This window comes from Indicator indicator, chromosome 25 (assembly GCF_027791375.1).
Source record: "Indicator indicator isolate 239-I01 chromosome 25, UM_Iind_1.1, whole genome shotgun sequence".
In the NCBI taxonomy this organism is placed as follows: domain Eukaryota; kingdom Metazoa; phylum Chordata; class Aves; order Piciformes; family Indicatoridae; genus Indicator; species Indicator indicator.
This window is the reverse complement of record NC_072034.1, coordinates 16,042,037-16,056,434: the sequence shown is the minus strand read 5'-3', so window position 1 is coordinate 16,056,434 and position 14,398 is coordinate 16,042,037. Positions and strand designations below refer to the sequence as shown.

Here is a 14,398-nt window from a genome sequence, read left to right as displayed (position 1 = left end):
CTGCTCAGACCCCACCTGCAGCTCTGGGGCCAGGGCTGGAGCCTCTGTTACAGGAAGGATGTGGAGGGGCTGGAAGGTGTCCAGAGAAGGGCCCTGAGGATGAGCAGAGGGCTGGAGCTGCTCTGCTCTGAGGACAGCCTGAGAGAGTTGGGGTTGTGCAGGCTGGAGAGGAGAAGGCTGCCAGGAGACCTTCTGGTGGCCTTGCAGCATCTGAAGGGGGCTCCAAGAAAGCTGGGGAGGGACTTTGGAGGGGGTGAGGGAGTGATAGGAGTGGGGGGGGGATGGAGCAAAGCTGGAAGTGGGGAGATTGAGATTGGATATGAGGAAGAAGTTCTTCCCCATGAGAGTGGTGAGAGCCTGGAATGGGTTGCCCAGGGAGGTGGTGGAAGCCTCATCCCTGGAGGTGTTTGCAGCCAGGCTGGATGAGGCTCTGGCCAGCCTGATCTAGTGTGAGGTGTCTCTGCCCATGGCAGAGGGGTTGGAACTGGATGATCCTTGTGGTCCCTTCCAACTCTGACTGATTCTATGATTCTATGATCTGTGCCCAGTGAGCCAGAAGGCTTCTGCCTTTCCCAAACCACCCCTCAGCAACTCAGAGGGGGAGGGAATGAAGCACAGAGGGCTGGTGCTCCCCAGGGAGGGCCATGACTGGGGACTGGAACATCTCTTACAACAAAGGCTGAAGAGCAGACTAAGAGAGGATCTTCTCAGTGCTATCAACAGCTCAAGGGTGGGGGACAAGAGGATGGGGCCAGACTGTTTTCAGTGGTGCCCAGTGATAGGACAATGAGCACAAACTGGAACCCAGGAGGTTTCACTTAAACACAAGGAACAGCTTTGCTTTGAGGGGGCTGGAGCCCTGGAGCAGGCTGCCCAGAGAGGCTGGGGAATCTCCTTCTCTGCAGAGATTCAAAACCTGCCTGGACACTTTGCCTGTTCAATCTGATCTAGGCTTCATAGCAGGGGAGGTGGACTAGGTGATGCCCAGAGGTTCCTTCCAAGCCCTTCCATGCTGGAATTCTGTGAGGGTGTATATGTGCTCTCTCAGTGTGCAGCAGAGGATCTCCATCCTTCCCCACCAAGTCCACACTGACCACTTAAGAGCAAAGAAATTGACCTCAGATTAGGATGGGGATGAGAATGTTATGCAGCTCCCAATTCTATATCAGAAATTCATTGACAGGGAAAGGAATAGTCTAGATCTTAAGATTAGACTGGATCTTAGGAAGATGTTCTTCAGGATGAGACTGGTGAGACTCTGGAACAGATTGCCCAGAGTGGGTGTGGATGTCTCCTCCCTGGGGGTGCTCAGGGCTGGATGAGGCCTTGAGCAACCAAGACTAGTTGAGAGGTGTCCCTGCCCATGGCAGGGGGGTTGGCCAAGAAGCCCTTTGAGGGTCCCTTCCAGCTCAATGCATTCTTTTGTGATTCTGTGGTACTCTAAATTGGATCTAAAGCTGCTTGGCTCTGATCCTCTTCAGAAGCTGCCCTCTGAGCACTGACTTCTCCTATGACATGACCTCTGAACAGCTATGACATTTAATTTGTCAGTGCCTATCACCATACAGCTTCAATTTGGACTTCCAGGCAGGGTTGTAGACTTCTGCCATGAGTGAAGATGATGAAGTATCTTTCCCTAAACATACAGTGTCATGATTACAGAATCATACAACTCTAGAATGGGTTGGGTTGGAAGGGACTTGAAAGCTCATCCACTTCCAACCCCCTGCCATGGGCAGGGACACCTCCCACCAGCACAGCTTGCTCAGGGCCTCATCCAGCCTGGCCCTCAACACCTCCAGGCAGGAGGCAGCCACAGCCTCCCTGGGCAACCTGTGCCAGTCTCTCCCCACCCTCACTTGAAACAATTTCCTCCTCATCTCCACTCTCACTCTCCCCTCTCCCAGCTCAAAGCCATTGTCCCTCAGCCTGTCCCTCCCAGCCCTTGTCCAAAGTCCCTCCCCAGCTCTCCTGGAGCCCCTTCAGGTACTGGAAGGCTGCTCTGAGGTCTGCCTGGTGCCTTCTTTTCTCCAGACTGAGCAGCCCCAACTCTGTCAGCTTGTCTCTGTTCTCCAGCTCTCTGATCATCTTGGTGGCCTCCTCTGGACCCTCTTCAGTAGCTCCAGGTCCTTCTTGTGCCTGCAAGGAGGCAGTGCTGCAGGTGGGGTCTGAGCAGAGCAGAGCAGAGGGCAGAATCCCCTCCCTGTGCTGCTGCTCTCCCTGCTCTGGGTGCAGCCCAGGATAAGGTGGTTCCCTGTTAGCTCTTTCAATGACCAGGCCATGGATTTTCCTGCCAGTTTGATCTTCTGCATCGTGTTGCTCAGCTTGGAACCAACCCATCTGCTTTATGCAAGCATGCAACAGGTTTGCAGAAGGAGACTTCTGTGGGGCTTATATGTTGGTAATCCCTTTGCAAATAAGGTTGTGATTCTGTATGCCAATTAATAAAACAAGGGTAGCCAACCCCATGCCATACAATCATAGAATTGTTTCAGTTGGAAGAGAAATTCAGAGAAACCTAGAGTCAGTCAGGGCTGGAAGGGACCACAAGGCTCATCCAGTTCCAACCCCCCTGCCATGGGCAGGGACACCTCACACCACAGCAGGCTGGCCAGAGCCTCATCCAGCCTGGCTGCAAACACCTCCAGGGATGGAGCCTCAACCACCTCCCTGGGCAACCCATTCCAGGCTCTCACCACTCTCATGGGGAAGCACTTCTTCCTCATGTCCAATCTGAATCTCCCCACTTCCAGTTTTGCTCCATCCCCCCCAACTCCTATCACTCCCTCACACCCTCCAAAGTCCCTCCCCAGTTTTATTGGAGCCCCCTTCAGATGCTGCAAGGCCACCAGAAGGTCTCCTGGGAGCCTTCTCCTCTCCAGCCTGCACAACCCCAACTCTCTCAGGCTGTCCTCAGAGCAGAGCAGCTCCAGCCCTCTGCTCATCCCCAGGGCCCTTCTCTGGACACCTTCCAGCATGTCCATATCCCTCTTGTAACAGAGGCTCCAGACCTGGACCCAGAGCTGCAGGTGGGGTGCTGGGTACTTCAAGATGAATGAGTCCAACCTTCAACCCAACCCCACCATGGCCATTAAACCAGGTCCCAGAGTGCCATGGCCACATTTTTCTTGAACACCTCCAGGGATGGGGACTCCACCACCTCTCTGGGCTGCCTGTTCCAATCCCTAACCACTCCTTTTGTAAAGACATTTTTCCTTCATAGAGAGACATCTGTGTCCTCCTGGCCAGTCTCCAGCTGGCCAGCACACCAGCAAGCAAGGAATATGCTGGCCTCAGGGGAGGTGCAAAGAGCTGTCAGTGACACTTCCCTTTGCCTGTGCAACCACAGTAAAGGCTGGACTGAAAGTCCAGTTAATGTTCATCTTTCTGTTGACTTCAGTGGGACCTGCAGCTAGTTAAACATGCACAGCCAGCACTCTGCAACTCGTGACAATGCTGTGGACAGAACACATTTATGAGAGGAAAGCAAATTAGTAGCATGGCCTCTGGTGCTGTATTCTCCAGCCCAAGCACTGCATCTTCACTTGGGAGGCTTAAGACTTGAAGAGCTTCTGTGGAAGAGCATATGGGGAAGGAATCACACAGAATTAACCAGGCTGGAAGAGACCTCCAAGATCATCCAGTCCAACCAATCATCCAACTCTAACTGATCAACCAGACAATGGCACTGAGTGCCTCATCCAGGCTCTTCTTAAACACCTCCAGGGATGCTGACCCCAATCCCTCCCTGGGCAGCACATCCCAAGGGCAATCTCTCTGTCTGGGAAGATCTTCTTGCTAAGACCAAGCCTAAACCTCCCCCTGCACAGCTTGAGACTGTGTCCTCTTGTTCTGGTGCTGCTTACCTGGGAGCAGAGCCCAACCCCCTCCTGGCTACAACCTCCCTGCAGGTAGTTGTAGAGAGCAATGAGGTCTGCCCTGAGCCTCCTCTTCTCCAGGCTGAACACCCCCAGCTCCCTCAGCCTCTCCTCACAGGGCTGTGCCCCAGACCCCTCCCCAGCCTTGTGCCCCAGACCCCTCCCCAGCTTTGTTGCCCTTCTCTGGACACCTTCCAGCATCTCAACCTCTCTCTTGAACTGAGGAGCCCAGAACTGGACACAGCACTCCAGGTGTGGCCTGAGCAGTGCTGAGCACAGGGCAGGATGAGTTTCCTGCTCCTGCTGGCCACACTCTTGCTGATCCAGGCCAGGATGCCATTGGCCTTCTTGGCCAGCTGGGCACACTCCTGGCTCATGTTCAAGCTACTGTCAACCAGACTCAACAGCTGAAGCTCTTCTTGGTGCAGCTGCAGTCCAGGCACAAAGGCAGCTGCCTGCAAAATTGTCAGCAAAGCTTTCATTCAGCTTGCAAACATTTCTCAAAGTGTGAAGAGTCTAAACAGGACACAGACAGCTCTGACTCACGTCAATACCTTGAAAGCACCAGCACACTTACAGACTCATGGAACTAATTGGGTTGGAAAAGCCCTCCTCTATCATTGAGTCCAACCATCAACTGAGTGCCACCCTGGCCAGCAAACCACGTCCCACAGCTTGGGAAAATGACCCAGCTCAGAATCACAGAATTGTTTTGGTTGGAAAAGATCACCACAGCCACTAAACCATGCCCCCAGGTGCCATGGCCACACCTTTCTGGAACACCTCCAGGGATGGGGACTCCACCACCTCCCAGGGCAGCCTCTTCCAATCTCACTCTTGCAGCAAAGACATTTTTCCTTCATGCAGACAACTCCATGTCCTCCGGGCTAGTCTGCAGAAGGACTGAATGCCAGCATCCAGGGGAAACACTGGCCTTGGGGAGGGGAGGCAGAGAAGCAAACAGCTTTCAGTGCCACCTCAGCTGCAGGTGACAGCTGGTACCTGCTGCAGCTCTGCAGCAAGCCCCTCACTGGCTGCCATCTCTCATTTGCAGGCATCAACCCTGAGTGTCTGAGCACTCACCTCTCAGGAGCAGTGATGCCACCACCTCACCAACCCACCCCTGGCAGGAAGACAAACGTCAGCATTGGAGGAACAGTTTAGGGAGGGGCAGGAGATGAGGATTTTAAAGGTTTGACTCTATTTTAAGGTTGGACTCCATCATCTTGGAGGTCTCTTCCAACCAAGACAATCCTGTCAGCCTAAGATGGTTGTATTTATAGGAGCCCCTTCTAACACTCCACAGCAGCAGGAAAATTCAGCCCTTTCACTTGGATTCTGGTTGCATTTAAAGCCCCCTCTCAGCCTCCAGAGCAGCAGGAAAATTCAGCCCTTTCACTTGGATTCTGCTTGTATTTATGGGAGCCCCCTCTCACACCCCAGAGCAGCAGGAAAATTCAGCCCTTTCACTTGGATTCCTCTGTCACCAATATTCTCTCCTGACTGCCCTCCTCCCCCCCTCAAAGTTTTTGTCCTCATCATAGAGGTAGCTTTTCCCCACCCATCCCAAGCACCATGGCACTTTATCATCATTTGGCACAGCTCTTTCCCAGACCTGTGTTTTGCTTCCAGCTGAGGTATTTTGCAAGCCAGCCTCCTCCTTGCCCTCCTCCTGCGTGCCACGCCACGCTCTGCTTCCACAGCACTATGTGCACTGCAGAAGCAAAGTGGCTTCCCACATCCCTATGCAGCAGGTGGAATGGTAAGCAGGAGGCTGCAGGGCAGCAGGATGAAGTGGCAATGCAGTGCTTGAGCAGGGCAGTGCAGGGAAGGGTTACCCTTCACCAGCAATATCTCTGAAGCCAAGGACTGAAGTCTTCTGCACAGCTACACATTTATCATGTTGCTTCTCCTGCTTTGCTCCCTCTCCTCTCCCCCCCACTCTTCCCACACAGGCAAGATGCAAAGCCAAACTCTTTCCCCCCATGTTCTGCCAGCCAAACAGGAGACTCAGAGCACCTCAGGTCTGATTTCTCCACTCCTCTCACTGATATTTTTTTTTTTGCTCAGAGGCTCTGCAATCATCTCGTCTCGAGGCACCTCGCTCGGGCAGCCCCGAGCATGGAGGAGACAGCATCAGCTGGGCAGCTACAAACAAACTGAACAAAGAGTTAAACAAATCATCCATGGAATGTTGACATCTGCACTGTTTGATGCCTTTTGTCCCAAGCACTCTCCTCTGCCCCTGCACACACACAGCCCCCTGGGCTTCTCCCAGACCACGGCTTGGCTAGCAAAAGCAGAGCACGGCGAGGGACCTACCTTTACGGAAGCTAAAGCACCTCTTAATTCTCCTGTAAGTAGTTTTGGGAATGAAAGGAGCTGCTGCTAAGGCACCTGGGCTGCGGGCTCCAGCATTCCTGTCTTCAGGCATCCTACAGGCCGGAGCCTCTGCGTCCCTCCAAGCTGCCCTTTACCAGCTGCATGCAGACTGAACGCGGAGACTGCTCATCGCTGCTGCCTGCCGAGGAGTTTGTGGAGCAGTGGATTTTTCCTCTAGAGCTGGGAGATTTGTGCTCTTCTAGATCCTGGGTAAGGCTCCCAGGGATTTTTGTGTTCTCTTCCCTGCTTTGGGGAACAATTTCCTTCCGTCTCTCGATTTCCTTTGGCTTCTTTTATTTCCCGAAGCAAGACAACTCTCTGTTATGCATTGTCACCACAAAAGAGTTTCGACAAAAAGACGTAGCCTCTATTCAGACAGAAATTCCTGCACAGATGGAAGGGCAGGAAGACCTCTTCCTCCCAGCAGCGCAGGGAGCTGAGTGGCAGAGACTCCAATTCCACGGGGAAAAGGTCAGCACTTCGCAGTGCGCAAGGGGAAGGAGAAGAACAATACCCAAAAGGCCACTGAAGAATCCTCCGGGACGCAACACTCCTTGCTGCCTCCCTTTATCTCTGCAGCTGAGTGGCAAAACCAGCAGCCCCTCTGCCCAGCAGGCTCCCTGTCCATAGCAGACTCCTCTCTGAGGCCTTTCACACCCTCAGCCTCCTCCCTGGTGCTCTCCTGGGCTTCTCACATCCTTCCGTCGCCTCTGAACTAGCAGAAGCCCTCCCGGGAGAGGTGCATCAGCTGTGGAGGCAGTGCAGCTCTGCCGGCAGGCTGCTGGAGAGCTGCTGAGGAACCGATGCCCTCACACAGGGATGCCCTGCAGGCTGCCTGGCCGTGGCCCCAGGGCTGCTGGCACCACCCGTGCCAGCCCGGCGCGTGCGGCAGGTGCGGGGAGGCGGCGGAGGAGCGGCAGCGGCAGAGGTTGGGTGGCGGAGGTTGGGCTGCTCCGCAGGTCTGGCTGCTCCTGCTCCTCCAGCTGGCTTGGAGCTGACTTCAGGCAGCAGCTCAGGAGCAAGCAGGCTGTGCCTGGCTCCCGGGGGAGCTGCCAGACCTGACTGCTGCCCCTGCTAAAACGCTCACGCTCCTTCTCGCCTCCTCCCTCTCTCCCTCCCTCCCTCCCTCCCTCTCAGTTGCCAGCTCTGCAATTAAAGCCCAGGCCTTTCCCTCCCGTTAAAAAATTGCCTTTTTAATCTAATCAGGAAAGGAATTCCATGTGCAAACAGGCATTACATGCCCTGCCTCATTTACATCTCGTTTCCCTTTCAGGATTTTTCCTTCTCCCCCCCCCCCAGTCACCTTATTCCTTGGGTGCAAGCCCAAGCTACCTTCTGAGCACCTTAAGCAGATTCCCACCTGCGTCCCCCCCTCCTGCCTTCTCCTTCCAGCACAAGTTAACAAATAACAATTTAATGATCAGGTTAATCATTTGCAGAGCTCCTTGCTCTGGTACCAGGAGTCCTTTCCCACTGCCAGCCAAACTTTAAATATTAGTGGCTCTCCAAGGCTCAGACAGGTCTGTTACTCCTGTGTGTACACACACAGAACTTGTTTACAATGCTTAGGACTAGAACATTTTAAATGTCTTACTCAAAGTGGCACTTGCCTTGCAGGACACCAGACTGCTGTGGTTTACCATCCAGGGCTGGAATTTAGGAAGATAATATAGAATTGAAGAATGGGCTGGAAGGGATCTTTAAAGGTCATCCAGTCCAACCCCCCTGCAAGTTAGAAGGGGCATCCTCAACTAGATCAGGTTGCTCAGAGCTCCATCAAGCCTGACCTTGCTGACAGTACCAAACTGGGAGGCTTGGCTGAGACACCTGAAGGCTGTGAGGCCATCCAGAGACTTGGGCAGACGGAGAGCTGGGCAGAGAGGAACCTCCTGAGGGTCAGCAAGGAGGAGAGCAGAGTCCTGCAGCTGGGCAGGAAGAATAAACTGCAGCAGGACAGCTTGGGAGGGGATCTGCTGGAGAGCAGCCCCAAGGAGAAGGAGCTGGCAGTGCTGGTGGGCAGCAAGTTCTGCAGGGCACAGCAATGTGCCCTGGGGGGCAAGAAGGCCAAGGGGGTCCTGGGGGGCATTCAGCAGAGTGTGGGCAGCAGAGCCAGGGAGGTTCTCCTCCCCCTCTGCTCTGCCCTGCTGAGACCTCCCCTGGAATATTGCATCCAGTGCTGGGCTCCCCAGCTCAGGAGGGATCTACAGGGATCTGCTGGAGAGAGGCCAAGGGAGGGCTGCAAGGATGCTGAAGGGCCTGGAGCACTGCCTGGGGAGGAGAGGCTGAGAGCCCTGGGGGTGGTTAGTGTGGAGAGGAGAAGGCTGAGAGGGATCTGCTCAATGTCTCTCAAGAGCTGAGGGCTGGGAGACAAGAGGGAGGGGACAGGGACAGCCTCTGCTCACTGTGCCCTGGGCTAGGCCAAGGGGCAAGGGATGGAAACTGCAGCACAGGAGGTTCCAGCTCAGCAGGAGGAGGAACTTCTGCACTGGGAGGGTGCCAGAGCCCTGGAGCAGGCTGCACAGAGAGGTTGTGGAGTCTCCTGCTCTGGAGCCTTTGCAGCCCTGTCTGGATGTGTTCCTGTGTGCCCTGTGCTGCATTCTCTGGTCCTGCTCTGGCAGGGGGTTGGACTGGAAGATCTCCAGAGGTCCCTTCCAACCCCTAACATCCTGTGAACCTGTGATCTCCAAGGATGAGGCTTTCACCACCTCCTTGGGAAACCTGTTGCAGTCTTCCACCACCCTCATAGTAAAGAACTTCCTAATGTCAAACATAAAGCTGATGTCTTGATTAATTAGCTGTCAGAAATAATTTTATGTCAGGAGCAATTACTTGTTGCTGGCTACCCATCCTCCTCTCTGTGCAACTTTCCTTTATCCTCTTCATAGTCGATGCAATGGCTAAAAAGATCAGTCAGTTGAGTGGCCACAGCTCACCAAGGCAGGCTCTTGGACAGCTTAGAGCAGAAGTGACCTTCTTTAGAAGGGTCAGCCTGCTGCAGCAGCTGTACCAACATCCATGTAGCAAGAGATAATAAAAGCAGAAGGGTTTCTGGCCATACATAATTACAGAACAGTTAGTGGGACTTCATGAGACCTTGTTCATCTAGCTCAGACTAGAACATAACTAACAAGCACTTAATAAAATGAGGGACAGGACAAAACCAAAGCTCCTTTTAGCCTGGAGAAGAGCAGGCTGAGGGGGATCTGATCAATGCTGATCAATACTTCAAGGGTGGGGGTCAGGGGGATGGGACCAGGCTTTGTTCAGTGCTGCCCAGGCACAGGACACGGGGCATAAAGTGGAACATCAGAAGTTCCATCTGACCATGAGGAGGACCATGGGCAACCTGGTGTAGTCGAGGATGCCTCTGCTTATTGCAGAGGGGGCTGGACTGGATGAGCTTTGGAGCTCCCTTCCAACCCAGACCACTCTGTGATTCTCTGAATGTTCATTTCAGGTGGAAGTGCCCTGGAGCAGGCTGCCCAGAGAGGTGCTGGAGTCTCCATCTCTGGAGACATTCAGAACCCAGCTGGCTGTGTTTCTAGGTGACCCTGCCTTGGCGGGAGGGTTGGAGTGGATGACCTCCAGAGGTCCCTTCCAACCCCTGCCATTGGGTGACTCTGTGCATTAGTGACACATCCCATGAAACTCCTTTTGCCTTGCTACCCATGATCCAACCTTCTCTGTGAACATGAAAACCCAAACCCTGTTCCATCTGTTCTTATGGTCTGCAGGGAGTTGACTGTTTGCTTCCCAATACAAACAGCCCTGAGTCAGTGCATTTGCTCAAGAACCACAGAAACATTCAGGTTGGAGAAGCCCCTCAGGATCCAACCATTGACCCTGCCCTGCAAGGCTCACCCCTAAACCATATCCCCAAGCACCACGTCCAAACCACCTTTAAACACATACAGAAATCTAATAGGAAAACCAAAAAGGGAAGTGGTTTAACAGCAGAGGTATCCAAACAGCAGGACAAGGACTTGTTTTATGCAAATCAGCATGGAAAGACTCCAGTGAGGTGTTTCCCTTGACAGCTGGCATGAAACCCTCCTGTACCAATGATGGTGTCCTGAGATATTCCTGGTGGCTGGAAGGATTCCCAGCTGTACCCCAGAAATAGCTCTTGCCCTATAAAAGCAAATGAGGGGCAGGGGAAGAGAGTAGAGGGTCAGGACTCAGGAGATTTGGTTTCTATTTGTAGCTGTGTGCATGGGCTTGGGCTAGAAAGGGAGATTTAGCTAATCTCAGCTCCTCACCTGCAAAGTGCAGACACCTCTCCACTTGCAGAAGAACTGCTAGGTTGCCTTTTCTCTTTATGTGCCACAGGAAGATCCTGCACTGCTGGAAGCTAAGGGCAAAAACCCAGGCAGGTCTTCAAACAAAATCAGTTCTGTAATGCCCCCAAATTTAACATCCCCACAGCAGCTTGAGCTGCTCCTGGACCCTGAGGAGCTCACAAGGCCTGCTTTGGGAAGAGAAAGTTGAAACTGAGCAATCTTCCTGCTATAGAAACAAGCAGATTTCTCCCTTAGCCTTTCACTTTGTGGATCTGGGGGAGGAGTTATTTTCTGCTTTGCTTTTATTTTAGTATCCTCCTATAGGACCAACATGCCCAGATGCAGGACAGTGATGACTGATTATCACTGGAGGGGCAGATCCCACTGAGTTCCTGGCCTGCATCAGCAGTAGTGTGGCCAGCAGGAGCTGGGAAGTCATTCTGCCCCTGTGCTCAACTCTGGTTAGCCCACACCTTGAGTACCGTGTCCAGTTCTGGGCTCCTCAGTTTAAGGAGGATATTGAGACACTTGAACATGTCCAGAGAAGGGCAACAAGGCTGGGGAGGGGTCTGGGGCACAGCCCTCTGAGAAGAGGCTGAGGGAGCTGGGGGTGTTCAGCCTGGAGAAGAGGAGGCTCAGGGCAGACCTCATTGCTCTCTACAACTACCTGCAGGGAGGTTGTAGCCAGGTGGGGGTTGGGCTCTGCTCCCAGGCAAGCAGCAGCAGAAGGAGGGGACACAGTCTCAAGCTGTGCAGGGGAGGTTTGGGCTGGAGGTGAGGAGAAAGTTCTTCCCAGCAAGAGTAGTTGGCCATGGAATGTGCTGCCCAGGGAGGGGTTGGAGTCACCATCCCTGGAGGTGTTCAAAAAAGGACTGGATGTAGCACTTGAAGCCATAGTTTACTTAGTTATGAGGTGCTGGGTGATAGGTTGGACTTGATGATCTCTGAGGTCTTTTCCAACCTTGTTGATTCTATGATGACTGCTTAGCATCACCTTTCCCCAGGAAGAGCCAAGGGGAACAGAATCATGTTTAAAGAGGGGCTAGGCAGGCCAGAGCTGACCAAGTCCCTCAGCACAGCTCACCAGTGGAGCCAAAGCCTCCTCCTAAGAACTGTGTGACCAGAACAAAGCACAAAGGAAGATGGGTGGCTTACAAGAAAACTTTTAGCTTAAATGGTAGTTTGAATGAACCATGGAATTCTTTTGGTTAGAAAAGCCAGAAGGTCATGGGGTCCAAACATCAACCTAAGAATTGGTTTGGTTGGAAAAGATCTTCGAAATCATTGAGTCCAAGCATCAACCTAACACCACCATGGCCACCAAACCATGGCCCCAAGTGCCATGGCCACACCTTTCTGGAACACCTCCAGGGATGGGGACTCCACCACCTTCCTGGGCAGCCTCTTCCAATCCCTCACCACTCTTGCAGCAAAGAAATTTTTCCTCCCCTCCAACCTACCCCTCCCCTGGCACAATTTCAGGCCATTGCCTCTTGTTTGTCACTTGTTGAAGAGCCCAAGCCCCACCTGGCTGCAGCCTCCTCTCAGGGAGCTGTAGAGAGCAATGAGGTCTCCCTGAGCTCAGCCTCCTCTTCTCCACACCAAACACCCCCAGCTCCCTCAGCTGCTCCTCCCCAGCCCTCTTCTCCACACCCTTCCCCAGCTTTCTTGCCCTTCTCTGCACATGCTCCAGCCTCTCAATGTCACAACATCCTTTCTTTCAGTCCCTCCCATCTTCTACTTGGCAGTTAAGACCAAGCCACTTGTAGCCAGCAGGCACATTTTCAGCTTCTCAGTTGTGAAGGAGCCCAGACACTCCTGCCTGACTTGACTCTTCCAGGAACCTGCTGGCAAGACCAACAAGTGTTTGATACAAGATGGGTGCTCTTTCTGCTCCCCCCAGACACAGTGATTTGAGAGCTCCAAGCACCAGGCTGCTCATCATAGTGACATTTTGTGCAAGGATACCAATCAGGCTCCTAGTACAACAACAGAGACATTGCCATCACAGTAACAATGAGGAGAATGATGAAGATCATTTGCAGACCATTCAAGACAGGCAAGCTGGATCCAGGACTACTGCAATTAATTGGCATCCCTCTTATTCTGAGGCTTCTGCTGGAGTGCACAGCTTTGTCTGATGCTGTTATTAGTGTTCTGAGCTGTCACTTGCAGGAGGAGCACTGACACTGAAACATATGGATGGGCTTTTAGCTGGTGCCTGAAGGAATTACCCTGCTTTTCCTTGTGGGAAAGCTGATTTCATACAAGAGCAACCCTCTGTGAAAACTTCCCCTCCCTTTGCTAATGCACTGTCATCTGCTGTCTTCACAGAATCAGCCAGCTTGGAAAAGACCCTTGGGATCATCAAGTCCAATCATTAACCCTACTCTACAAAGTTCACCCCAAGCACCACATCCTAACCACCTCCAGGGTTGGGGACTCCACCACCTCCCTAGGCAGCACATTCCAGTGCCTGACCACTCATGCTAGGAAAAAACCTTTCCTAATGCCCAGTCTAAACCTGCCCTGGTGTAGCTTGGGGCCATTCCCTCTTGTTCTATCACTAATTACCTGTGAGAAGAGACCAGCATCAAAGCTTAAAGCCTTGAAATGGAACCCTCTTCCTGGGAACATGCCTGATAGCTTCACTATGAGTGAGAACAAGGGTTCATGGAATCACAGAATGGGTTGGGTTGGAAGGGACCTTCAAGATCATCCAGTTCCAACCCCCTGCCATGAGGCAGGGACACCTCCCACCAGCACAGCTTGCTCAAGGCCTCATCCAGCCTGGCCCTCAACACCTCCAGGGAGGGGGCAGCCACAGCCTCCCTGGGCAACCTGTGCCAGTCTCTCCCCACCCTCACTCTCAACATTTCTTCCTCATCTCCACTCTCAATCTCCCCTCTCCCAGCTCTTTAGAGGAACTCATACCCATGAGGGAATCTAATAGGGACTTTGTTTTGATTAAGGAGGCACTTACCACAGAATCACAGAGTGCTCTGAGTTGGAAGGGACCTTCAAGCTCATCCAGTCCCCACCCCCTGCCACGTGCAGGGACACCTCCCACCAGCCCAGCTTGCTCAAGGCCTGGCCCTCAACACCTCCGGGGAGGTTAACTCAACCTGCAGTGAAAGATCTCCATCCTCCTCCTCCTCTTCACTTCAGAACTCTGGCTGTGAGTGAGACAGCACAGAAGAGCCTTTGTGCAGCTGGGAGAGCCTCGGCTGTGCCCTGAGGGACTCACCTCCTCCGAAGGGTGCCCAGATCACCCTGCGGATGGATCTCACCCAGTCCTCCATGTCGCTCTGGGTGCTGGCCATGAGCAGGTATGTCTCATGATTAGCTGTCATCCGCTCTCGGTCTCCCCCTGCAACAGAAGATAAGTGGCACTTAGAAGCCCTCCTGCCTTCCTGCCCAGCCAGGCTCCTTCCTGCCAGGGGGCCAGAGCAGCCCCGTGGTGAGCAGCCAGAGCTGGGCAGCGCAGCGCTGAGCAGGAAAAGAAGGTCCTGGAAGTACATTCCCCAGCAGGCAGGGAGAAGCTGTTGTGCTTCCAAAGAGAAAATGAGAGGATAAATGTCATCACAGAATCACACAATTGGAATCACACAATTAACCAGGCTGGAAAAGGCCTTTGAGATCATCCAGTCCAACCTAGCACCCAGCACCATCTAATCAACTAAGCCATGGCACTGAGTGCCTCATCCAGGATGGTTTTGAACACTTCCAGGGATGGTGACTCCACCACCTCCTGGGCAGCACATCCCAAGGGCCAATCTCTCTGTATGAGAAGAATTTCTTCCTCACCTCCAGCCTAAACCTCCCCTGGCACAGCTTGAGACTGTGTCCTCTTGTTCT

At 53.2% G+C, this 14,398-nt stretch overlaps 1 protein-coding gene across 2 annotated transcripts in view; it reads right to left on the bottom strand.

The window, feature by feature from the left end:
- The window catches only part of ARHGAP24 (Rho GTPase activating protein 24), a 210,888-nt gene that overhangs the window by 32,274 nt on the left and 164,216 nt on the right, over positions 1-14,398 (bottom strand). The window contains exon 3 of one of the 2 annotated variants that reach the window (XM_054392282.1): positions 13,788-13,910. In XM_054392282.1, coding sequence (XP_054248257.1) covers positions 13,788-13,910 — 123 coding nt within the window. Of the gene's footprint in view, positions 1-6,200; positions 6,313-13,787; positions 13,911-14,398 lie in introns of those variants that run through there. The other variant, XM_054392283.1, reaches the window with a different exon arrangement.